General features: G+C 41.4%; 1 protein-coding gene across 1 annotated transcript; it reads left to right on the top strand.

Moving 5' to 3' along the window:
• The first annotated feature begins 23728 nt into the window (after window positions 1-23728).
• On the top strand, window positions 23729-25135 carry TUSC1 (tumor suppressor candidate 1). Its single transcript, XM_052778859.1, has one exon. The coding sequence runs from the start codon at window positions 23768-23770 to the stop codon at window positions 24353-24355; it is 588 nt and encodes a 195-aa protein (XP_052634819.1). The 5' UTR covers window positions 23729-23767; the 3' UTR covers window positions 24356-25135.
• The last annotated feature ends 491 nt before the right edge of the window (window positions 25136-25626 follow it).

Raw genomic sequence — 25626 nt, 5'->3', positions numbered from 1 at the left:
ATCAGACTAGTTATCCCCCCGGGTGGCAGGTGCAGGAAGATGTCCTAGATCCAAACCTCAGGACTGACTTTTTTGCCTAGTGAAAGAGTGAAGCAAACAGATTTTTTTCAAGAGCTGATGCCTGCTTGTGAGAGCAGGTGCATAGGAAGGCAGCTGCAGGGAAAAAGATTTTTGAACAGCAATCCCAACACTGGAACATGGCCTAGGAGACCATGGAAGTCATGTCCCCGGGACCTGGGAAAGAGCTGGACAGTTTGCCTGCCTGCACTGCCTTCTCCTCTGGCCCTTGAATGTGTGTGTGCCCTCCTGCTGGTCCTGGAGGGTCTGTGCTCCACCCCTGAATTGCAATGGGATGCAAAATGTGTGAATGGGATAAGAGCCCCATCACTGAAGCACTAGTCAGTGCCCCAGTAAAGCCATCAACACGTTGACATTCACACTCAGAAGACAGTGACTGAAGGGATGATAAACTCCCAGCCAACTCTGAACCTGTTCAAGACTTGTTGCTCCAGCTGGATGTACATAAGTCTATGGGGCATGATAAGATTCATTCCAGAGTACTGAAAGAGCCGGCTGATGTCATCATAGGACCTCTCTCCATTATTTTTCAATGGTTTTGGGAGTCTGGAGAGGTCCCCAGTTGACCGAAGGCTGGCCAATGTCCCAATTTTCAAGAAGGGCAAGAAGGAAGACCCTTGTAATTACAGGCCTGTCAGTCTCACTTCAGTGCCTGGTAAAATTATGGAGAAGGTTATCCTGGGAGTTACTGAAAAACGCTTGACAGACAATGCAGTCACTGGACATAGCCAGCACAGGTTCACAATGGGAAAGTCCTGCTTAACCAACTTAATTTCCTTTCATGACAAGGTCACCCATCTAGGTGACCAAGAGAAGCCAGTAGATGTGGCTTTTTTGGATTTTAGCAGGTTTTGATACTGTCTCTCACAGTATCCTTCTGGACAAAATGTCCAGCACACAGCTGGACAGGTCCATAATATGTCAGGTGAGCAGTTGGCTGATGGGTTGGGCTCGAAGAGTTATAATAAATGGGGTTATACCAGGTTGGCAGCCAGTCACAGTGGGCTTCCGCAGGGCTCAATTTTAGGGCCAGTACTCTTTAATGTTTTTATAAATGATCTGGATGCAGGAATTGAATGCACATTAAGTGAGTTTGCTGATGATACTAAATTAGGAAGAGCTGTGAACTCCTTTGAGGGTAGAGAGGCCTTACAGAGAGATTTGGATAGGCTAGAGAGCTGGGCAATCACCAACCATATGAAATTTAACAAGAGCAAGAGCCACATTCTCCACCTGGGATGGAGAAATCCTGGTTATACATACAAACTGGGGTGTAAGAGGCTGGAGAGCAGCGCTGTGGAAAGAGATCTGGGGGTTTGGGTTGATGGCAGGTTGAATATGAGTCAACAGTGTGCCCTGGCAGCCAAAAAGGACGTGAAACTATTAAGAGTGTGTCCAGAGGAGGGCAACCAAGATGGTGAAAGGCCTTGAGGGCAAGACCTGGGAGGACCAGCTGAGGTCACTTGGTTTGTTCAGCTTGGAGAAGAAGAAGGCTGAGGGGTGACCTCATCATAGTCCACAACTTCCTCAAGGGGGGCAGCAGAGGGGGAGGTGCTGATCTCCTCTCTCTGGTGACCAGCGATAGGACATGAGGAAAGGGAATGAAGCTGTGCTAGGGGAAGTTCAGACTGGACATTAGGAAAACGTTCTTAGCTGAGAGGGTGGTCAGTCACTGGAACAGGCTCCCCAGGGAATTGGTCATGGCACTAAACCTGTCAGAGTTCAAGGAGTGTCTGTACAATGCTCTTAGTCATATGGTTTAGTTTTAGGTAGTCCTGTGAGAAGCAGGGAGTTGGACTCAATGATCTTAATGGGTCCCTTCCAACTTGAGATGTTCTATGATTCTAGTTATTCTTCCTGCCTCTATTGTTTCTAAGATGCAGCCTTGCTGCAATTTAGGAAGCAGTTTCTTTCTACCTTGAATTAAAATAAGACTTTTTTTTCCCATCTTTCATAGTACCTACAAGCTTCACTTATTCATTACTGTACAATGTTCACAGTCTCTTTTACAGACCACGGATTATCTCAAAGTGGGTAGTCTCACTGCAATTTTGTTGAAAGATATTATTTTAGTTATTTTATTCTTTGGTGTTTTTTAAGGAACACCCTGGTTTTAGAGCCAGCAGTAGTGATTTTCAACTGCTAGTGTGCAGACTGTATTTTTTGTTCTGCTGTGATGCTGGACTTGTATCTGGCATGTGCACCATCTGCACTTAACACAGGAGGGAACTAAGACTCAGAAAGATTTTACTGAGGTTTATAAATTTCTGGTGAGAGCAGACCTTCACTGTCCCAATACAATATGTGCACCTGTCTGGCTGTATTTAACATTAAGCCTTTAAAATTCAGCTTCTTTCTTTTGGTTCCCTATGGTTATGTTCAGTTCAAATGAAAGATTGTGGTCTGGGTCTGTATTGCTCCAATATACTTGAATTGACTTCTTTGGTTTAGCATTTGGGAAAAGCATCACTCCTAACTTCAGCCACCTGAATCTCTGAGAGGCTCTAGCCCCAGCCTGTTTAAAATGGAAAGCCATCTGTGCAATTTAAAGACAGAGAAATCAAGCAAAATAATCTATCCAGTTAGATAAAAGCTTTCGTAGATTATCAGAGAAGGGCCAAGATGAGAATCACAGAGACCAGATCCAGTGTGAGTTCAGATTTAAAGCTAAGACACGGCTAGCATCTGAGTCCCAAGCCAGACAGACCAAAAGAGCATAATTAGATGATACCCTGGAAAAGTCCCAAATGTTGTGCTAATCTCATTAAATTCCCACATTCCAGAGCACTGTATAGTTTGTTCTGACAAGATTTCAGATCTCTTCAAACCATAATCAGAAAACACTATGCAGGTATTTTCATTTGCCCCAGACTGTTTCTCCTCTGATCATCTTGCTACAGGTATATAGACACTGGATTCAGTCTGGCTGGACCGCTCCTCCTCCCCAATTTAGAGCTGTTTTAGAAAGTAGTTTGTCTGGTGACTATTCCTGCTTCTTTGCAAAGCGCTACTGTTGAGCTGTATTGCTCAGACATGATTAAGAAGTTCTGCAGTGCCTGTAAGAAGCTGTAAAAAGGGTTATCCTTCTAGTCTACTATCTAAAAGCCAACAATATTACTGGCATTGTGCAGGGCACAAAAATCAAGACAGACTCTGCAGTGGAGAGCTTACAGGCTAAAGCTATGAAGCACAAATAGGCACATATTTTCAACGAAAGGAAAAGAGCCTGTGTTAAAACCTTCTGTGCCAACAAGCTGGACAACTTCATGCTAAAGAATACACCACAAATAAGGATTCATGGCCCAGTCTGAAGAGGTTTTGAACACCCACAGTTCATAATGACATCGCTGGGAGCTACAGGGCTAGAGCACCTATTCAGAGCAGGCCATTAGTTTAAATAAGAGTAAAATCAGCAGAGGTTATAAAGTGCTTTACCGTTACTTGTCTGACAGGTGGTGCCATTGAAATGGTGGAATTAGAGTACTGCAAAGAAAACACAGCTCAGCTGAATAACTGCAGCTGTTCTCTACTGTGGTTTTTTTATTATTTTTTGCATAGGAAAAATTATTTGGGAACAAGACATATGGAACTCATGCTATATAAAGGTATGTTGTTACAGACAAAGGGGCTAATATTTGTCACTATCTACAGTTCTGTAACTAGTCAAGAGCCTTGTATGAATACTGTGGCAATGCTCATCATGAACATGCACAATAATGACAGTTTTCCCTTATAAAAGCTTTCCCCCAAATAGAACAAATTCTCCTTTTTTCTCTTTGTTTTGACAAACATATTGCAAAGGACCAAATGAATCCCACCTCCACTGCAAGTCGGAGGAAATCCACTGGATTTTTGAGTTGTTATTGGGGTAATGCTGAATGTACTACAGTCTGTGAAGGAATCAGTCTGTAGTCTGTATCACAGTATTCTGTAGAGCAATGAGCACAGAGAGCTTGATCTTTATTGAGGATGGTTGCCAACAAGTTCTGTGTATAGAATTTATATTGGTTTCTGTAATAGCAGCAAGACCCAGTACGAACACTGGATGTAATTTATGGCCCCATTTAGAAGCTTTGTGTATTCTGCCAGAATTACATGGACAGCATTCTAGTCTCATTTCTAAATGACAGCTATACATTAGTAACACTATACCGGACACCCAAGCTGTTTTCCACTGAAATGCTTTAAAGGGAGGTTTGCAGATCAGCTGGATAAGGTCTCACAATTTCTTGTACTAAATTACAAGAAAAGCAAAGGAAACAAAAATTTAGCTATGCACTGTATCAGTCATCTCACTCCTACATGAGGTTCTCTCTGCCTTGCAGGAAAAAGACTGCTTCATGTGTGATACTACAGAACACTTGATGAACACGTAACACTGAAGGAAGCTTAAAGCTGTAATTTTTCCATTGCATGTACCTGGCAGTCAGTACAGTCATCTTTCTTAAAGACTGTATCCCACAGGAATAAGTGGAATATATAATGTTACAAACATGGAATAACCTTGCACTGCATTACTCACTTCTGAGGTTTGGATAAATTTTGAGTAAAAATTTGCACATTTTTAAGTAGCTGCTGATACATGTCTTCAGAGTCCAAAGCAGTAACTTGCCTAGCATCTTGAGAGCAGAGGGATGTACAAGGGTGAGTAAAAAGGCAACTACATATTGAGAAAGCATTTGTTGATATGATCACCATAATGATAGTATGAATTCTATTCATGCACTGCAGTGAAATGTACATGAGTTGCTGAGACATCTGCATTTCTCATCCACATCTACTTACTTTACTTCTATCCTTCCCTCCCATCAGATTCCCTTCAGTCTACTTTATTTTAAATTTGTGAGTATCTAAAAGCACCCCTCCCCAACTGAAAACTGGCATGTAATCAATCAAAGAAACAGCACTCCGCAGAAAGGAATTCTCAAACAGCTACTGATGCCTGCCGGTATTGTCTACAGCTGTGGTCTTGCCGACAGCGTGAAACCACCCACGCACTCAAAAGAATGTGTAACAAGCAGCTGTACATAGAGGAGAAATTGCTGGGCAGAATCATAAAGTGAGTATGAAAAAATAAGGATTAAAATAAGAATACCTAAAAATATTACTAGGGTAAAATCCTGTATCTGTCCGTCTTTCCAAAACCAAAAACCCCACATAGTATTGTGTTCCCCAGAGCCATGACTGGCACTACTCCATCTGAGCTTATGAACACCTCTAATAAAGTTTAGTATTGCTGAACCAACTGTGGCTCACAACAACGGGGTGCTCCTTCATCCACAAAATGGTGTGTTACTTTGCAGAAAAGGAGTGTAATTGCACACTTGGTTTTCCATGGGGTGTTGCTAAATTGGTCTCTGCTATCCCCCCCACCTTCTGTTACCTGTTTTGCTACCATGAGCAGGACAATCTCACAAGACTTGTTTTCATCCAGTAGGGATGTCTGCCTGTCTGTCTTTCTGTCTTTCTTCCTTTTCTTTCTTTCATTTTCTTTCTCTCTTTTTTCTTTTCTTTCTGTCCTTCCTTCCTCTCTCGTTCTTTGTCCCCCCCTTCTTTCTCCCTCTCTCCCCGCTGCCCGGTCTTCTTTGCCCCCCCCCCCCCCCCCCGCCTTCTTTCTCTCTCTCTCCCCCTGCCTCCCTCCCTCTCTCTTAACTGGAGACCTGTATAACAGCCAATATCCGTTTTTCTGGTCTGTGGAGCAGGAATACAAAGACACTTTGGGGGTCAGGGAAGAAATGCAGCAAATATCAGCGTCCTGTTCAGACTGTCTTTTCTGCACAGTGAGGGAAGGGAAAATGAATGGAGCTTCACTGTGAGCAGACAATGACAGTGGCACAACAGCTCACAACTGACCAATTTTGGGAAGAACAAGCCTGAGAATTAAGGGCTGGTTTTGTTAGTAATTCCCACTGTGATTTTAGTCTCCTGTTGAGCTAGGACTGCATCACAGTCTGTCTGATCATGTTCTAGCATGGTGTGTGTCTTCTCTCCACAAATAATTTCTTCCTGTATACGTATTACTGTTATTCACCTGCAGATCTTTTTAATGTGTACTTTTGATGGTGAAAACTTCTCACTGGGAAGCAAAAAATAGCTCTTGGCATACGGAGATTGCAGAAAGATTTAATAAAAAAGCAAAAATTAGACTTCTAAAACAATGAAATAGTACAATTTTATATGTGAAGTTGTCTTCAACATCTAGACATCATTTTATTTTTACAAGGCATATTAATTTTATAATGGTATATTTAAAAACTATTAGTAAAAGTATTCTGTCCCTAGAATAATGACTAGAAAGTACTTTCAGTGTTTTCAGTGTTAATTTGTCTTGTCTTTCCTTTTTTGTTCCTTTCAAATGACATTTTTTCCTACACAAGTTAATGCATTATCCACAGAGAAATAAAAAAAATATACCCCTTGTGCTTGTGTTACTTTCATTCGTATAGTACCACACAAATGAATTGCACTTTTTAGATAAATTAAATTACAGTTTCCTTCTTCAGAGAGTTTTTAGTCTCAGTATAATAGCAAATGCTGCTGGCCTTGCTCATGAAACTAGCAGCAGTGGATCAGCCTGCATGACTGAAGCCATTGTACTTTGATATTGTTTAATGATAAAAACCAACAACCCATAGCTTGATCTGTTTCCTGACACAGGAACAATACATCAGTACAAATTATCACAACAATTTATCCTAGTTTTCAATTTCAAGACAAGATGCCTCAACCAGTGGAAGTTTGTGTTAATATTACTTCAGCACAGTTTTACACAACCCCTTCACCAACCTCCACCTAGCCAACCTTCCCTCTGAGCTCACTGTAGACATCAGACATCCTTCCCATATATGATGAGAAAAAGAACATATTAATCTTTCCCAAATTCAGTCATCTGACAATTTAACGGTACTGCAAGATAAAGTTGTCCAGAGGCTTTCTCTATAGTCAAAGGAGAGAGATGCATCTCCTGACGCACTGTTGCCTGTGTTAAATAACCCACTTTGACATAGTTTCTAGAGTATGCTGCCTGAAGTCAAAGGTTGTTTCTCGACAGAAATTCCCACACATTTCAGTATAAGATTTGTCTCTTTTCAGGAGTTTAATTAAGGATGAGTAGCACTAGATTTTTATATATTTACTTCTTTTTCTTTTAATTTGATCATATCCTTATGACGGTGATACTGAGGGTCTATATTTCTATTAAAGAACTTATCAAAGATGCTCCTTTAATTTCTTTCGTTCTCGTATCAGATATTGCTAACTGTTGCCCTATTTGTTTTCAGTTATGAACTACAAGGTCCAAATTGAAATACTGTCTTACCAGTGGCAGATGATTCTGGAAAGAAAAGTATTTTCTGTAAGTTTCTTGAAACTTTTTTCTGTTGCTACATTCTCTTCAGAGCATCAGGAACAGTACACGCCATTTTAAAAATAAACTTGTGATTCATTTTAAGTACAACAGAAAGTGAGGCTACCGGAGATTTTATTTGATTACCTAACCTTGAATCCTACCAATCTGGATAAGTCACTGTTTCCTTTTGCTTCTCTCCTACCTTTTCGTAACACAAGTGCAGGCATCAGGACATTGTATTAGAAACCATCTTCTGTGGGCTGCTCATTTCAATGATTTTTTTGTAGTTGTTTTCAAGATGTTCCGAATGCCATGTTTTAAGTGTATGGATTAATGAAGGGCCAGAAATTCACTCTTTTTTTTTCCCTCAGCTCTTGTATGCAGAAAGCAAACAAAGTTCTTCTTTAAAGTAGCTCTCATGTCTGGTTCAGACTGTATACATCTTTTAGAATGTAACTTGAAAAGGCATTTTTAGGCAAACAAGTACTTATCTATTGTGTTCCACTAATGAAAATCAAACCTGCCCTTTAACTTTAAAGTTAACCACATATTTGCACAATTTTCTGAATTCGGTAGGACGTGAGCATTTCCTGAAACAGCGTTTCTTATTGTTTAACTTAACAGAACTTTCTTCTCTTGCCCACTGCATCTGGTTTGTGACTTTGCTGTTATACTTCTGTTGCATATGACAAAAAAAACCCACTTATTTGCCCCAAATCTCATACTTTTCCACATAAAACAGTCCAATAAAACATGTATTTCCTTCCCTTATAAACTTTGCCTCGCTTGTATCTTTAGACTATCACAGCAACAACACTGCTTAAGATGTAGACTTTTTTTGCCACTTTTATTATAAATCAGTGCTTTAAGACAAAATTTCAACATGTCATTCGCAATGTTTTGTGTGTTTGGAAATTCACTACAATGCTAAAACTGAAACATTATCCAGACTTCATCACATTCAGTGATACCAGGAGGGTAAGGGTTTTTTTGGTACATAATATTAGAAAGCTCTTTGAAACGGTGTTTACAAAATTATTATTGTCATTAAAAGGTAATATGCAATACAGGTTTTTCCCTTCTGTTCTTCTTCCTCCTTCTTCCAAATGTTTTTTTTTCTACAATGGCTCTGAAATCTCACAAAAATTAACACTTCTTATATACAATCAAAAGAGGCAGGAAAATACACAGTCACCCCTAGGTACTGCAAATTGCACAATAATAGAATAAAAAGAGAGAGAGAGCGCGCACCAGGGAAAGATGTGACTGACTGTACTCTTGATCCTTTAACAAAGAAGCAGAAACAAAGTTTCCACATGTCATGGTTTAAGCCCATCTGGCAACAAAGCATCCTGAAGCCGCTTGCTTGCTCCTCCCGCCCCTGCCCCAGTGGGATGAAGAGGAGAAAATAAAAAGAAAAGCTCATGGATTGAGGCAAAGACAGGGAGGGATCACTCCCCACTTATGGTCACAGGCAAAAGACAGGCTCACCTTGGGGAAAAAAAAAAATCAATTTAATTTATTACCAATTAAATCAAAAGAAGGATAATGAGAAGTAAAACCAAATCTTAAAACACCTTCTCCCCACCCCTCCTTCTTCCCTGGGCACAGCTTTGCTCCCAGTTCTCTCTACCTCCTCCCACGCTGAGCAGCGCAGGGGAACAGGGGATGGGGGTTGGGGTCAGTTCATCACACCTTGTCTCTGCCGCTCCTTCCTCCTCAGGGGGAGGACTCCTCACTCTTCTGCTCTGGCGTGAGGTCCCTCCCACAGGAGACAGTTCTCCATGAACTTCTCTGGCACGGGTCCTTTCTGTAGGCTGCAGTCCTTCAGGCACAGACTGCTTCAGCGCAAGCTTTTCCATGGAGCCACGGCCATCTTTGGGGGCACACTCCTGCTCCGGAGTGGGGTCCTCCCCAGGCTGCAGGTGGGCCTCTGCTCCCCTGCTCCCCTCCACGGGCTGGGGGGGGACAGCCTGCCGCCTCACCACGGGCTGGAGGGGCATCCCCTCCTCTGGCACACCTCCTCCTCCTCCTTCCTTACTGACCTTGCTGTCTGCACAGGGGTTTCTCTCACATCCCACTCCCCTCTCTGCTGCAAGTTCCCCTTCTTAAACCTGTTATCCCAGAGTTGCTACCACCATTGCTGATGGGCTTGGCCTTGGCCAGCGGTGGGTCCAACTTGGAGCCAGCGAAGCTTCTGGCAGCTTCTCAAAGAAGCCACCCCTGCAGCCTCCTCCCCGGCTGCCAAAACCCCAGCACAAACCCAAAACATCATGATATTGCCTCCTTTTTATTTCTAGAAAAGCAGGACTAACACATGGTTGTTCTCCACTGGGTAACTTCTAAAAGAAACTAATAACAGAAACCACAGCAAACACATTAATCAAACCAAGAGCAGCATTTTGGGATTCACCCCTCTCCCTGTCTCTTGTATACATATACACATGGAGTAACACATTTACTCACTTTTTGTTTCCTCAAGCATGAACAAGGAAGAAAAAACTACTGAAAAATCAGAATATGTAGTATTTAAAAACAGCATACTTGGAATTAGTGTAACATGTATGTCAAGATTTTTCTTGTGGTTAGAGAAGTCAGGCAGACAGGACTTTGGGGTGCTACTGCTTGTGTGGCCATTGCCCATTCCATCAATTTGGAGAAGACACTTGGATTTGCAGCATAAAAAATTGCTATAGTAAGACAGACCTGACTTTACAGAAGTGCTTCGAGGCTTTATTAATTGTCCATGAAGTTCCTTTGATTCCAGCATAACAGATGTCACCTACATGTCTTTTCTGCAAGTTAGTGCTTCTCTGCTTGCAGCTGCCTTGCTTCTCGGTTTTCCTGGCCAGGTCTTCTAGTCACAGTAACCCATTTGTCTGGGCTTTGCTTATACCTATACTATGTCTCTGCTTGCTTAATATATCCAGGAGTAAAAATCAAAATTTCTGGTCACTCATTATAAGTCACCAAACTAGGAATAATTTACTGGCCAAAAATAATACAGATTCAATACTACCACTTTATTACACTTAAAATTAGAAGAAAAACAGAAAGAACTGTCTTTTCTGTAGGGCCTCAAAGTACTTCCTTTTAAGGAGAGTCTGGAGAGAACTGTTTTGTGCCATCAATCCCTTGGTTAATACAAAAATATGTGTTCTTTACAAATTAGAGTTCATACCAATATATAGGGTAGTTGAGGTAAGAATTCATGGAAAATATGCAAAATTGTGAGAAATTCTGAAATACCTTTAATGACTTTGCAATCCAGTTTTCAGTTGTGACTGTTGATTCTGTCAAAACAAGCATACAATTCAATGCTTGACAGGAGTATTTCCAGTAATGACCTTCCCAACTCACATATATATACACCAGGTATCCTAGAAGAGAACCCTCTATTAACAAATTCAGGTTGAACTCCAAATCCTTCAGGAAAGCCAGTATGTTTTCACAGTTACTTACATTTTGGGATGGCAGTAGAAGCATTTCCTTAAAGATTTATGGTACCCACCCCATACTTCTGCACCCTGTTCCTACTGATGAAAGCGGTGAGTTAGCTATCTAACTCTTTTCCACTGCCTGACACATCGTAAGAATTTAAGGTGGAACTTCAAGTCCTTAAAACAACTAAGATAAATTCCTCAATAAGGCTTTAATAATGAGAGTATCAGCTGGCGGACTGGAAGACTTGAGGAGTGCAGGAGAGCACAATAAGAAACCGAAACAGGTGCCAAGTGAATTTTTTGGTGAAGCATGATCCATTAGCTCCAAGAGAGATTAGAGTACAACTTATCTGTAAAGCAAAGCTTTATTTAACAGAACATCTGTGAGATCTGGGCAATCAATACTTGAATTACTGAAACAATTACCTAATTGATTAGCAGTTCTATAAATCTCATGGTTTTTCTGACCATAAGTGATCAGGATCAAGGGGTTTCTTTCTTGTACACTGTCCTCTTTCATATGTGGCAAATAAAAGTCCTACCCTGTGCTTTTTCATTATAACCTTTCTGTATATACATGTGGTAATACCTCTTCCCATCTAATTTTGGCCTCATTTGCTAATATTGATAAATTTATGATTAAGCAAAAGTTGTAGCAATCAAATCACTAAACTCGGGCAATGCAGAAAAGAAACAAATGTTATTCTCCACCTTCTTCTTGCACATAGGCAATACAACAATTATGCAACTTTCTCATTGAATCATTTAGATGGTTTTGTATATAGTTTTTCTGCAAACGTTTTCACTATTAGAGTTTGAATTACATAGACACAAGATTTATGCCTACAAAACACAGCAACTGATAATCAGGACTGGATAACCATGAAGATAATTTGGACCAGTCTCAGTGGTTAATACCACATAATTGGAGAATCACCTTCGTAACTTTGTGTCATCACAAATTTTGCTACCTCATTCCTTGCTGACCTTTACAGATCAATAAATGTATCAAACACAAGACCTAGTAAGGAATTCTGAGGCATTTTGTTGTTAACCTTTAGACATTATGAAAATTAACCTTTTAATCCAGCTCTCCATTTTCTACATTTTAGTTTGTGATCCAGGATATTTTTTCCTTCTCACATTATAGAAACCTAACAGACTGTGATTCATTTCAGGGAGAGGAAATTTTTAAAGTTTTATAAGCTGGTACCTCATCAACTAAATACTGCCAAAGTAAATAGTTTCTAAGTGATCAATAAAACATAATTTTCTTTTTAAGAAGTCATGCTGCTTAATTGTTGTAATTTCCTGGTCTTCTATTGCAGTGATTTTAAATATCTTTTCATCTGGACTGCTCCGTGTATTTACATCTTTCTGACTTATAATTCTTTCATCCAGCTACTAAGTGCTTTATAATTTAAATATGCAGAAAATATTTGAAATTTTTACTTCCTTCCAGGTCTTCTGAACAATGGCTGTTTTAAAAAATTACTAGGTATATTTTCATATGTTTGGACATAACATGATTCTATTCTGTGATTCTATGAGTATCATCTGAATTAATCCTGCTGTCTTGCTCAAGACTAACTTGAGAACAGCCTCCCTTTTTTGGTCAGCTCCTGTAAGAGTTTCTTGAAGTGCCATGACATCATTTTATCCAAGATTTTCTACATTATGCAATCAAACATTTTGTAAATTGAAGAACATCATAGTGTTAGTTTTTATGGCTTTTCCACTTTTTCTGTGTCAGCTCTCACAATTCATCTTTTCCTATTCAGTCAATAAAGACAAAACAGTTTTCTGCACAGCAGGCTGTGGTTTGTATTCAGATGAATCATCACTGACATAGACTTCTCTTCAGAATTTTATCTTTCTACACATTAGCAGCTGTTCTTAATTTTGGTTGAATAACACAAGTAAAAAATATATACTAGTAACATAGGTGGAACAGATATTAAAATAATGATGGACTGGTCAGAATTACCCATAATACAGAAGTTGACATCAGATCCAATGAAACAAATCCCAATGAAAAGAAAAAAGATTATAATATTAATTTCAGATCTAGTACTTTGTTGTATATTATCTTAATAGATACTTGATGATTTACAATAGATTGACTTAAATTGCCACAAGGAAAAAGTAAGAAATTCCAATTGCAGAAATCAAGCACATCTGAATTGAGACTTGGGAAATAAAAAATATTCCAGATCAGTCTAACTTCATGCAGCCCATGCTTAGGCAAAGCGTCCAGTGATTTAACCAGGAATTTTGTAATAAGAACTTTTGTACTTGCATGTTTGAAGCTATCCTATGACTTCTTACAGTTTCTGGTTACATTGCTCCTTGATTTTCTGCAATATTAAATATTAGTACTTAATGACTGTAGTTAAGATACATAGGAAGAATTTGGTCTACTACAAGAAGATTAAAAATAATGGAAATCATTACTGATAAATTTACATGCCATAGTACTAATTGTAAAAGTTGAAGTGGAGCTATGTCTGAAGTTTGTATTTTAATAGGGTAGTCTTCAACTTTTATAAAAATTAAGTTTAACACCTACTTTATTTCATGGGATCAGCACTGATTTTTATGTATAAATATACAGACAGACATTCACAAACAATCAGACGTACATACAGGTACATTCTAATTTAGTTGTTTATAGCAGTAATATGGTAATGGACCTCATCATGAGACAACTATGTAGGAATTTGATAATTACCCTACCATTACAGAACTAAAAACCTACACTTTAAAATTGCTTAGTTTTAAATGTGTCCTAGAATTCAGGAGTTTTGAATGTTTTAAACCAGTATTTTCTACAAAGAGATGAAACAAGATTACTATAATTTTAAAACATTTTATATCTATATATGTATGTAAGAGTATAATGTCCTAGGCTTCAGTACACACTGTTAACATTTGTGAACAACTGATATATGGACTTAAACTCTGTTATGCTATCATGATACATGTATGGATTGGTCTATTTACTCTACTTGGAAAGTAAAAAGGGGACTACTAGCTGTCTGCAGTCCTAAAAACACCAGACTTTAAAGTGCCAGATGTTTGATAGATGAGAAACTGACTACATCTCTATCATTGTTTCTAGTCTGAATAGTGTCCATTTGTGGTGGAGCTGGGTATGAGGGATAAAGAGAACGAAGGGAGACAGAAGCCAAAAGAACACAAACTACCAGCTCTCCTCCCACAAAGTAGTCTTCAACAGAGTTTGCTTCCTAGCTTTCTGTTTGTTGTATTGAATACCAATGTTAAAAAAGAAAGCATGACAATGTCCCCACAGTGAGATTTCTGAATACTACTGCAATGCTAGCAAGCTAAAAGCAGCATTTTTAGAATTTTAAAACAGATGGATTAAAATCAGAAAGCTAGTTTAAAGGAGAAACGGCTTATGTAAAATCTTGCAGAAGAGATGTATCCAACCCTGTCATTTTCATGTGACCCACAGGCAATTGTGATGTTCAAAAGTCAGATACACCACACCCACTGGAATTCAGTGGAAACTGAGTGTTCAACCTTTGCTTATATCTTTGGAATTTCTCTTTTAACTATCACTTCTTTTGGTTCCATGGTATCCTTTTTCTTTTAAGTTTAGCTCAGGGTATTTCATTTTTCTTTTATTAATTTCAATAGGTGAATTACCTGACGATGCAGAAACAGAATAAAGACACCTCGAGAGCTGGCAGACAGTATAGTGATTCTTGCTATGATAATGATATGCTTGATTATTTCTGAACCGCTTGAAACTAGATGGGGTTGAAATTTCTGCCCGTTATGTGGAAAACAGAAAGCCTATTATTTTCAGCTTAAGGAGAAGAGACTACAATAGCCAGTCAGTCTCTTCTTAAAGGCAGTTGCTTTCCAATATCAATAGATTACCTCGTGACAATCACTTGTGAAAGATAATTAGGTCTTAATCCCATGGAGTTTTATGAGTCTGCAGGTGTGAGGCCCAGGGGCAGAGCAAATAATAGCATTATCTGGGAATCAACTACCTAGGCCTTCCAATTGTGTCTCCTTAGCAATCACAACTCTAGCAATATCATCAAGAATATCAAAGCTGCAAGTCAGAGAACTGGAATATAAACCAAATAATAATTATTTACATTATGAATGCTTTTTTTTTCCTTTAAGAAAATCTTTGTTCTACTGTATTGCTATGCTGGTCTGTAAAATAAAGGAGGAAGAGCAGTATTACAGATAAAGTTTTGCAAACCTAGCATGCAGCAACCATTTGAAAGAGACACTATTTTAACTCCTACTGTTATAAAACTGTTTTCCACCCTTTAATCTCTGTGCTAGGCAAAGGTATGGTTTCTAAATTAATGTATACCCTGAACAAATAAACTGATAGAGTGTGTGTTTCAGATACCATTTCTGTCAGCTCAGTGCAAACTGAAATGGACTTTCTGGATTGGAGATATTGATTTTAAAATTCTAATTCTGGCCATTTCTGAATGAAAAGAGAAAAGCTACTGCATTATCCCCTACTTACTACCATGCCCCACTGCTATTATACAAGTAAATTGCTAGTAATGCAATAGGAGAACCTTGATGCAGACACTACCTGCACTGTCCTTTGGGCCTTCCAGTTTTTCAGCTGACAACTTTTCTATCCTGTGTCTACCATTTTGGATGAAACAAGCAGCAGAAATGCTAGGGTATAGAAAAGTTTTCAGCTGGGAGAAAAACTAATGATGGCATACAGGTATTCTTTACATATTGTCACAGTATACATAAATTTCTGTTTTCTGAAGAAACTCTGGTCAGTGTCCATCTTTAGTACTGACATTTATGTATAAATTCAGTTTCCTTTCTGTTGGTACAAACTCCTTCTTCCTTGAACAACTAGGCAAGGTAAAAACCACCTCACATTACTTTGTGTCAATTGTATATACATTGGAAGATTTCATTTTACCATAAGACATTTCTGGAGTAATTATTTTTCTTCCCATTTTAGTATGCACTGTCATATAATCTGTGTAACGGAATGACTAAAGAAGGTACATAGTCTGTTATAGATTTCAAGGTATCATCTGATTATCACTAGTGCTTGTAGACCTTGGAAGTAACATAATGTTCTTGCAATTATAGAATCTGCTGCTTCCAGCTTCACTTTTTTCCTTCAAAATGACAATGGGCTGGTTGAAGGCTTAAGCACAACCTCCTGAGGTATTTCCCATTTTGTTTTCCTATTTTGCTCAATCACTTTCTTCAGGTATCAGTTCTGTGTTGGACCTTCCAGCTCAACCTACAGAAATACCATATTCTTAACCAGAACGTCTTGTAGGCTGTTTCTGCTGGACCGCACAGAAATGTAAAGTACTAGCTGTGAAACAAAGACTACAACATCGTGATCATGCTCGCTCACAGTTTTTTTCTCTGCTCAAGCTTCTACTAAATCTACAGGTTCATATTTTGCAGCTGTTGCACATTTTTGTTCTGAAGATGGGATGCAGGTGGTCTAACATCGGACGTCTATGATGAAAGCATCTTTTGGACTCCCTTAACAGCCAATAGAAAGGAAAAAGTTGTCTGGAATGTGAACTACCTGACCTCTTTCAGACATCTGCATTACAGTGAAATGCACCATGTTCAAAAGGATCTAATTGATGATAAATGGAGCATATGTAATTAGATGTAAGAACATATGCTGCAAACACAAGATGAATTTCACCAGATGATTCAGGAAATAAACAGGATCTGATGTTTGTTCATGCCCTCAACTCCTTATGTAAATAAAATTTAGCCCATGACACCAGATTTCAAGATACGTTTTCTAAGTTCCTGCTGGAAAGCATGGATGACCAATATTTCTTACAGCAGTTGACTCAAGAACAAATTCTTCACTGAAAACATCACTGACAATCACTTTTTTCCCCACCTTTTTTTGTTTTTCCACCTATAATTTCCATGCTCTGAATTTATACGGCTTTGTCTAGCATGGCTTAGAGATGATTAGCCATACATAAATGCAAGACACTTATTTAGCTTATTCACTATTTCACCTGTCCAAATGTCTTGCTCTAATTTTAAAAGTGCAATTTCAAACACAGTTTTCCCATCCTTTTAATTGGGACCTCAACCACTACCTGTAACTAGGTAGTTTATTTTTTACTTATAATCCTTAGCTATCTCATCAAATCTGATGAATCAACATAACTGTCTGAGTTATGGTTTATTATTCCTATGTAATTCACAGACCCTATTACCAGTTCAAAGGCCAAACTGTTAAGTTTCACTCTAAACAAAGACTCAGGGCTGACCTACATATCAATAAGCTTTGTCTTTTAATATGGTGTTTCTCACTCCCAGAATATGGAAATCCATTTTCATCTTCTTACACAAGCAAAAGCCCACAGGTACACACAACAGACATGCACAGAGACCTTCTTTGAAAGTACAGGCAACCCCTGGCCTGTATTTCTGAGTCTAACCAGTGCTTTTATTTTAAGTTACAAGGCTTTGTTCAGAAATTCAAGCTGAAGGGGAGTTTGTTGCGTGCTGAAGTTCTTACGGTTAGTTTAACCCAACCTGTAATCCTTAACAAACCGTTCTCTTTCCTCTCTACTAATGCATGTGCAGCTCTGAACTCAGCTTCTGTACTCTAGTCCACAGTATTTTGAGGGACCGTTCTTTTCCCACAGCAATATAAATTTGAATTAAAACTGATAAGACAAGCTTCCCTTATTTATACTTGGCTCTTCTTATGGCAACACATGGATAGGATTAAATGGTGCTGTCAAACAGAGATGCTGCTATTTGATGGCTTTTAATATTTCTGCTCACACCAAGACAATAAATAAATGCCATCAGTATTACCTATTCTTATTTCTTTAGTAATTTTTTCATTAAAGTTGTATTTATGCTGTCAAGTATCAGCCAGAACTGCTGGTACCAACTAGTAAGCCTGTTTGGTGGTAATAAACTATGCCCAAGGATGGTTGTGAAAGGAATATTAGCACTAACAGCAAAAGCAATTCAATATGTATTTTATAAAACTTTTCAAGGCATGGAACTAGTAAACTCAAAGATTAAAGAAAAGTACAAGAAAGCAGCAACTCAGACCACAGGTCTACATTTACTAGGCAAATATCGGCAATCCAGCTAAGCAGCAAATACCCTCCCAAGCCACCCACCCCATCCTCAGAATGCTTGCAAAAGGGTGGGTTTACATAATTCCCCAAATGTCACTTCTTCCAAGGATGACGAGGCAACATCTAATATGCCTTATTCCTCAACACTATCAACAGTCAAGGAACGATGACAACTTAAACACAATGCCTAAGACAGGTACGCAGAAATGTAAGTAAATTAGCTTCCAAACCCCCTTTCTCTTCCCAACACTGCAGTGCAAATCTCTATTAGAGAAACTGCTTCTGATCTCATTTACTCCAGGCTGATCGTAGTGTAAATACAATCCCATTGCCTTTGACAGCAGCATTCCTGCTTTACATTAGTGAAAAGGGATAAGAATAAAGCCTATCTATTCACTGTTGAATTCAGTGTGCAGACTGCTGAGAATAAATATGCTGTGTCTTCTACTCAGGCTAATTTACAAAGGTGTTACAGGTGACATTATAAGCTTTATCAACACATACCTTTTTTTAAGCAATTGTCAGCTCAGAATGCTGACTGCATTTCCTCACAATCACATAAAACATTTATGAAGACCAATTAAAAGCATCAGCAACAAGGCTATCAGAACCATATCTATCATGTTGCTACAGATTTTCCCTCAGTATGACAGCAGTGTCCCTCCTTGTCTCTAAAGAGATTTTTTTTAATTTAAACCACAGTTTACTTAGTTCTGTTGCATTGAAAACTAAAGCTGGGAGGTGAAATGAGCTGGAAGGAGACATCTTTCCAAATCTTCTCCAGCTGGAAAGGAAATGTTAATCTCCTCTGGCTACACCAGATTACACATGCTCTCTCCAAAGTTATTCCTTCCCCTCAACCTCAGAAAAGACCCACAGACTGACCTGCGTTTTCCTACATTATTTTCAGGACTTTTAGCAAACTACTGATGCACTCCATGTTGCTATTTCTTTTCTGATGTGAAATCTAATTCTCAGTAGAAGCCCATGTTTTATTTTTAATGGTGATCCATGGACTAGAGTATAAACGTAGATGTGTATGCTTCTCATCCTACACTGAAACTCCCTGTTATGTCAGCATAAAGATCAAGGCAGAATAAACCCTTTGTATTGTAAGTAAGCTTTCTGGTTATCATTTAGTAACTATCACACCATCTCTTTCACTCTTGTTCAGCTAGGGAACGTTCCCCTTACAAGTTATCACAATTTCTTCTCTCTTTGTGTTATTCTCTTATCTGCACTGTTTTTCTTTCCCTGGTTTTAATATTTTTCCTTTTTGTTCCTCTGTAGCTCTTTCATTACCTTCATTTACAACAGGTCCCACCCCTAAGATTTTGCCCTATTCTGTCCACTGAAATGTAATCAGTGATGCAATTAATGCTAGCATTTTACATGCCATCAGAGAATTCTTGAAGCAAGATCCAGCCTAATGAGACTGGATATTCTTTCCCAGTAAGGGTCTTTGTCACGGAGGCTCACACAATCAAATTAAACAGGTGTTAAACTCAACCAAATTTATTCTTCAATGAAAATCATTTAGAACTCCGACAACATTAGCAAACCACAAGTTCAATGATGTAAGGGGAAATTAATACTGCACAACCGACTTAAGAATTCTTAAGCTTTAGAAATGATGACCCAAAATGCACCTCTCGCTCACCTAAAAGATGAGGGCTCTCAACCTCGAGGAGTTTTCTTAGGTGGCGTCCCAACTCAATGGGAGAGTCCCTGACCGCAGACCTGCTGCTCCGAAGAGGACTGGCTCAATTTGCCCTCTGGTGGGGCTCCGTTTATACGCAAGTCAAATCTGATCTGTGGTCATGTATAGTCAATGGTTGAGAAGTTTGACTGAAGTGTTCCATTAGCTGAGGGTCTTGCCTTTCGACCTAAGTGTGTACATGACCACAGTCGCCACGCAGGCTGGGCGGCTCAACCCACAAACCGAGACTTCTAGGTTTTATTTGGTCAAAAAGTTTCAGTCTCTTATCAGGGTAGGTGTTCCTGCCACAGTCTTCCAGGCTTTCTTTCAGGCTGCGCCACAAAGACAATGCATTTATTAGTTAATCTTTACTTCCCCTTGGAAAGTTCAGAACCTGACAGCTAGAAACTTCATGTTTCTTAATGTACATTTAAATTCTGAAAAACATTGATGACTATATAAACACATTAACACAGCTCAACTGGGCCTTGCAACTGGAAAGATGACATCACTGAACCGTGCTATTTTGAAGGCATTTACCACCTCAGTTTAAAAGCTAATGCATGCTATATTGTATTTTTAAATTTATTGCTTGCTGTCCCTTGGATGACACTGCTTCACATGTACACTGCAATGCTCTTATCTTCAGGACTACACAAAATATCTATCTCAAAATACTGAGAGCTTTTCAGAGTTTCAACTTTGAATCACGTTCAGGCCTGAAAGCCACATTGCATGGGTTGCACCGGAGCAAAATGATCTACCTTAATTTCAGGAAAACCCATAGGAAGTATAATTACATGCACTGCAGGGGAATGCAGGCAGTGGAATAGAGGCTCAGTGGGACATTCCTTCACTTTTGTGCTATTTCTCAAAGGTTGGGATAGTACCAGTGGGCCGTTGTTTTTAAAAAGGGTAGAAAGGAGGACCCTGGGAACTACTAACCTGTAGGCCTCACTGCTGTGCCTGGGAAGATCATGGAACAGATCCTCCTAGAAGCTATGTTAAGGCACATGGAGGACAGGGAGTTGATTCAAGACAGACAGCATGGCTTCACCAAGGGCAAATCTTGCCTGACCAACCTAGTGGCCTTCTATGGTGGAGAGACTACATTAGTGGACAAGGGAAGAGCTACAGATGTCATCTGGACTTCTATAAGGCCTTTGACACAGTCCCCTACAACATCCTTCTCTCTAAATTGGAGAGAGATGGGTTTGATGGATGGACTGTTTGGTGGATAAGGAATTGGCTGGATGGTCACACTGAAAGAGTTGCAGTCAACAGCTGAATGTCAGGATGGAGATCAGTGACGAGTGGTGTCCCTCAGGGGTCCATACTGGGATGGGTACTGTTTAATATCTTCATCGATGACATAGACAGTCGGATCGAGTGCACCCCCAGCCAATTTGCAGATGACACCAAGCTGAGTGGTGTGGTTGACACACCTGAGGGACGGGATGCCATCCAGAGGGACCTGGACAAGCTCAAGAAGTGGGCCCATGTGAACTTCATGAGGTTCAACAAGGCCAAGGGCAAGGTCCTGCACCTGGGTCAGGGCAGCCCCCGGTACCAATACAGGCTGGGGGATGAAGGGATTGAGAGCAGTCCTGCAGAGAAGGACTTGAGGGTTCTGTCCAGCAGGTCGAGGGAAGGGATTCTGCCCTTCTACTTACTCTGCTCTCAGGAGAGCCCACCTGGAGTCCTGCATCCAGCTGTGGAGCCCTCAGTATAGGAAAGACATGGACCTGTTGTAAAAGGTCCAGAGGAGGGCTGCAAAAATGGTCAGAGGGATGGAACACCTCTCCTGTGAGGAAAGGCTGAGAGAGTTGGGGTTGTTCAGCCTGGAGAAGAGAAGGCTCCGGGGAGACCTTACTGAGGCCTTTCAGTACTTAAAGGGGGCTTATAAGAAAGATGGGGACAGACTTTTTAGCAGGGCCTGCAGCAAGACAACAAGGGGTAATGGTTTTAAACTAAAAGAGGGTAGATTTAGACTAGATATAAGGAAGAAATTTTTTACAGTGAGGGTGGTGAAACACTGGAAGAGGTTGCCCAGAGAGGTGGTAGATGCAGTAGAGTAGAAAATCATTGAAGAGTGGACAACTACTCACAGCTTCTCTGGTTACTTCCCCCTTTTCACTTGCCACCTTCACACTGTCTAGTATGTTCCTATCTTACAACAGAAGTTTGTCTATGTTGATTGTCTTTCCCCAATCACTACTTGCTGTCATTATCTTTAACCCAAGAATATCAAACTGGTGTTTAAACATTGTCTGAGGAATCTGAAATTCAGTAAATTCCCTTCTGATACGTGAGTCTGATTTTTATAGGAATACAGCCCATCAATCTTTATGCTTGTATATACATGCATGTAATTTCCACAGTACAATAAAGGCACAGGAAAAACTAAAATAGGTGGATAAACAAAATTGAGAGCCATAATACAACATTCACTGCAAGACTCCAGGAACAGTCAGCCTCATATCAAAGTTGAAGGTGCTGTTAACAATGACTGTAATCTAACTTAGTGGTCATCAAAAGTTCAAGCTCTATGTTACCGTATGCACTGTTTCTGAGGAGTGCAAACCCCTGGTTCACTTTCAGACAGACTGAAGAGTCTCAGTGCTCTATTCGATTCGGTCTATAGCTCAAAGTAAAGTTTTATGGACATCTTGGCAGTGGGTATACCTATGGATTTCCAAAGCAGCAACATTAAGAAGTGACTAATAAACAGGCATTAACGTGTTTCTTTCAATGCAAAACCAGTTCAGTCACATATTACATGGAATTACTATAATGCCCTAGTCAATCTCTCCTTGGAAGCTGGCTTAGTACAGGTAATATTTGCTGTAAATTCATTTTTGCTGATCAGCAGTCATGGCAAAAGTACAGTGATACTAAGATTACTTCTGTCCTGCAGTGATTTAGTGTTTCTTTTTTAAATCTTTTAAGTAAATAGTCATCATTTGGAGCTGAAAAGGTTCTGAAAAGAATTACTACAATTACTGCTATGCACTGTTTGTTTAACTTCAAATATACGATCCATACTCAAAATTTCAGCTGGTAATTAACAGAACATTGGATCATAAAGCAAAACACAGGCCCCGTCACAAACAGTTTACAACCTTAAGTGCAAAAATTAGACAGAGGTCCACAGTGGTATGTACTGCACAGGATTACCCCCATTACCATGGGGTAATCCCAACAGGACTACTTAACTGTGCAGATACCTACATGCATAGTTATGTAAAGCAGAACAGCCGAAGAGAATTGATGAGAACCTCAAACGATTAATGCATTTCACCACCCACTCTGAAATGCCATGGATAGAGTCCTCACATCCTATTCTCATTTCTTTTGGAAATTGTTTATGGGCAAGTTTATATCACATGATCTTGTTACTTTAAGCCGAATCATCTACAAGCTGTCAGAACTACTCGCATATCGACTATGCATCCTTATAGCCTGCATTTTTTACTCCTTAAATCCCAACCACCTAGCAACACTAGAACAGACTAACACTTATACAACCAGGTCTTCATTTCACAAGCGCTTCCGAGCGGACGTTAACTTTCTGCCGCAGCCACCACTTTTCAGTAACAATGAAAACGAGGCCCACGCGAACGAACGCTGGAGGGCTGAGCAACCACGCCTGCCCGTGGAACCCCCCCTTGTCAGACAGGCAGTGGGGGTGGACGGGGATATTCTGAGAGGGGACCCCTCAGCAGCCCAAGCCCATCCGCCACCTCACGCGGTTAGGAAACGGGGCAGAAAAGGACAACTTGTGACCCAGAAGGACCTGACGGGTTTCAGGGCTGAGGCCCCACAGGCCGCCTGCGGTGACCGCAAGCCGCAGGCTGCCGGGCCCCCGCAGCAGAGCCCCGCGCCCAGCGTGGCCCCGCCCCCGCAATGGCGCCGCCAGGCCGCGTCGGCTGTTCCGCCCAGACCCCCGGCCCCTCCTCCGGCCGCCGAAGCCCCACCCCTGATTTGCATAGGGAGGTGGGGCCGCCGCCGCGCACCTCCCTCTTCTGGCGGCGGCAGCGGGGCGTGCAGGCAGGCTGCGGGAAGGGCACGGATGAGGCGCATGCGCGTGGGGGACGGGCGCTGGGGCTGTAACGGCTCGGCGCGGAGAGGCCGGGCGGGGTTCGCCGCCGCCGCCCCCGCCGGCGGCCCCTGCTGCGGCGGGGCGGAGGAGATAGACGAGCCGGGCGGCCGCCAGGAGGGCTGGCGGGGCCAGTCGCGGGGCTCGGCGCAGCAGCTGGCGGAGCGGTACGCGGACCTGGCGGCCAGCCACGGCGAGGCGCTGCGGCAGCGGGAGGAGCAGGAGTGGCACAACGCGCGGCTGCGCCAAGAGAACGCCCGGCTGCGGTTGGAGAACCGCCGCCTGCGCCGAGAGAACCGCTGCCTCTTCCGCCAGGCCTTGCTGGGTCCCGGCCCCGACCAGCCCGCCGCCGCGGGCGAGAAGGCGGAGGCGGAGGCCCTGCGCGCCCAGCTGCGGCGGCTGCAGGAGAAGCATCGCCGGGCCTTGCAGCACCTGCGGCGCTGCAGGGCCGCCGGCGGGCCGGAGGCCTCGGAGCTGGACGAGCTGCTGGAGGAGGACGAGAAGCCGCCGTCTCCCCCCGAGCAGCTGCTGGTGAAGAGGAGCCTGGTGCCGCCCGTGTAGCCGGGCCCCGGGGGAAGGCGCGGCCGGGAGGGCTGCTGTGAGGGGGCGGCTCCGCAGGGCCGCCCGCCCGCCCGCCGCCACCGCCGCCGGCAGCGCCGGGTCTCGGGACGGGAGAGAGGCAGTTTGCCCCCTCCTTCCTCCCTTCCATGGCCCCGGCGAAGCGGGGGGCTGACGCCCTCTCCCTCCCCTTTCAGTCAAAAGAGGCTCTTCCCAAAGAAAGGGTGGGGGAGGAGTTGGGGCGGGGGGGTAATCCGCTTACCAGAGGTATGGCCAGGAAGCGTTGACCGGGATAAAGGAGAAGCAGGTTTAGCTGGGAAGTTGAGGCTTGGAAATGTTTCAGTCGAGGTGTGCCTCAAAGCAGCTGTTGTCGTGGAGAAAAGAACCACGGTGCAAAGAACAGTTGGTCTCGTGTCACTGCATGGCATGGAGCTGTGCTTCCTTCGGGGACCAGCTGTGGATCGCCTTTTTTCTCTTTTGAGTTAGTGACTGTCATGTAGACCTCAACAGCCATGGAGATATCAAAAGATGGCTCTGACTAGTTCTTACTAGTGTGTGTATGTCTGTTAGGAAAGGGGCTGGAGGAACCTTGCAAGCTTCTTTGTCAGCACTCCAGTAAAAGCTGGTCATCGTTTGAACTCCTGAATTGTCTGGACAGTCACTGCAAAACAGTATTTGTATCTTTGATGGTGGACTTTGTTCACTCTCACATGAATATTGGTTTGCATTTCACACTTTCACTTAAAACTGCAGCTGATAATAAAACCATGGCACATCAAATAACTGTCTTAAGTGTGATTTTTAACAATTATTTTGAAATTGTAGATGAAACACCCTTCAGACCTTTGTAATGCACTGCGTCAAAGCCAAAGGAATTGGTTATTTTTTGGACCTTTCTTAAGAATGTCTACTATTTGAAAGCAAATTACTTATTTTTCACACCTGTTGTCTTTTAGGAAAAACTACTGTTTGAAAGAAACCCTTGTAAAGAACGGAGACATCAGTTGGTTTTGTAATGTTCCCTCATTATTTTTTTCTTGTCGTTTAAAAGCTGTTGACTTCAGGTTTGGGATTGGTTCCTTAAAGCTTTAATAGCCAAGGTCTGTTCTAGCTCATAGTTAAAGTAACATGAAAAGCTGAAAATCCATCTTTTCTATAAGTATCTTTGATAATATAACTTCTGAAAAGAGTAGTTGTATTTCTTCCTACAATGCCAGCATAAGCCTCTAATCTTAAAATGGCTGCAGTGCTTGTTAAGTCTCTCTGGAGCTGCA

This window comes from Harpia harpyja, chromosome Z, assembly GCF_026419915.1.
Source record: "Harpia harpyja isolate bHarHar1 chromosome Z, bHarHar1 primary haplotype, whole genome shotgun sequence".
Lineage (NCBI taxonomy): Eukaryota > Metazoa > Chordata > Aves > Accipitriformes > Accipitridae > Harpia > Harpia harpyja.
Note: the sequence above shows the minus strand (reverse complement) of the source record. Positions and strands in the feature narration are given on the sequence as shown.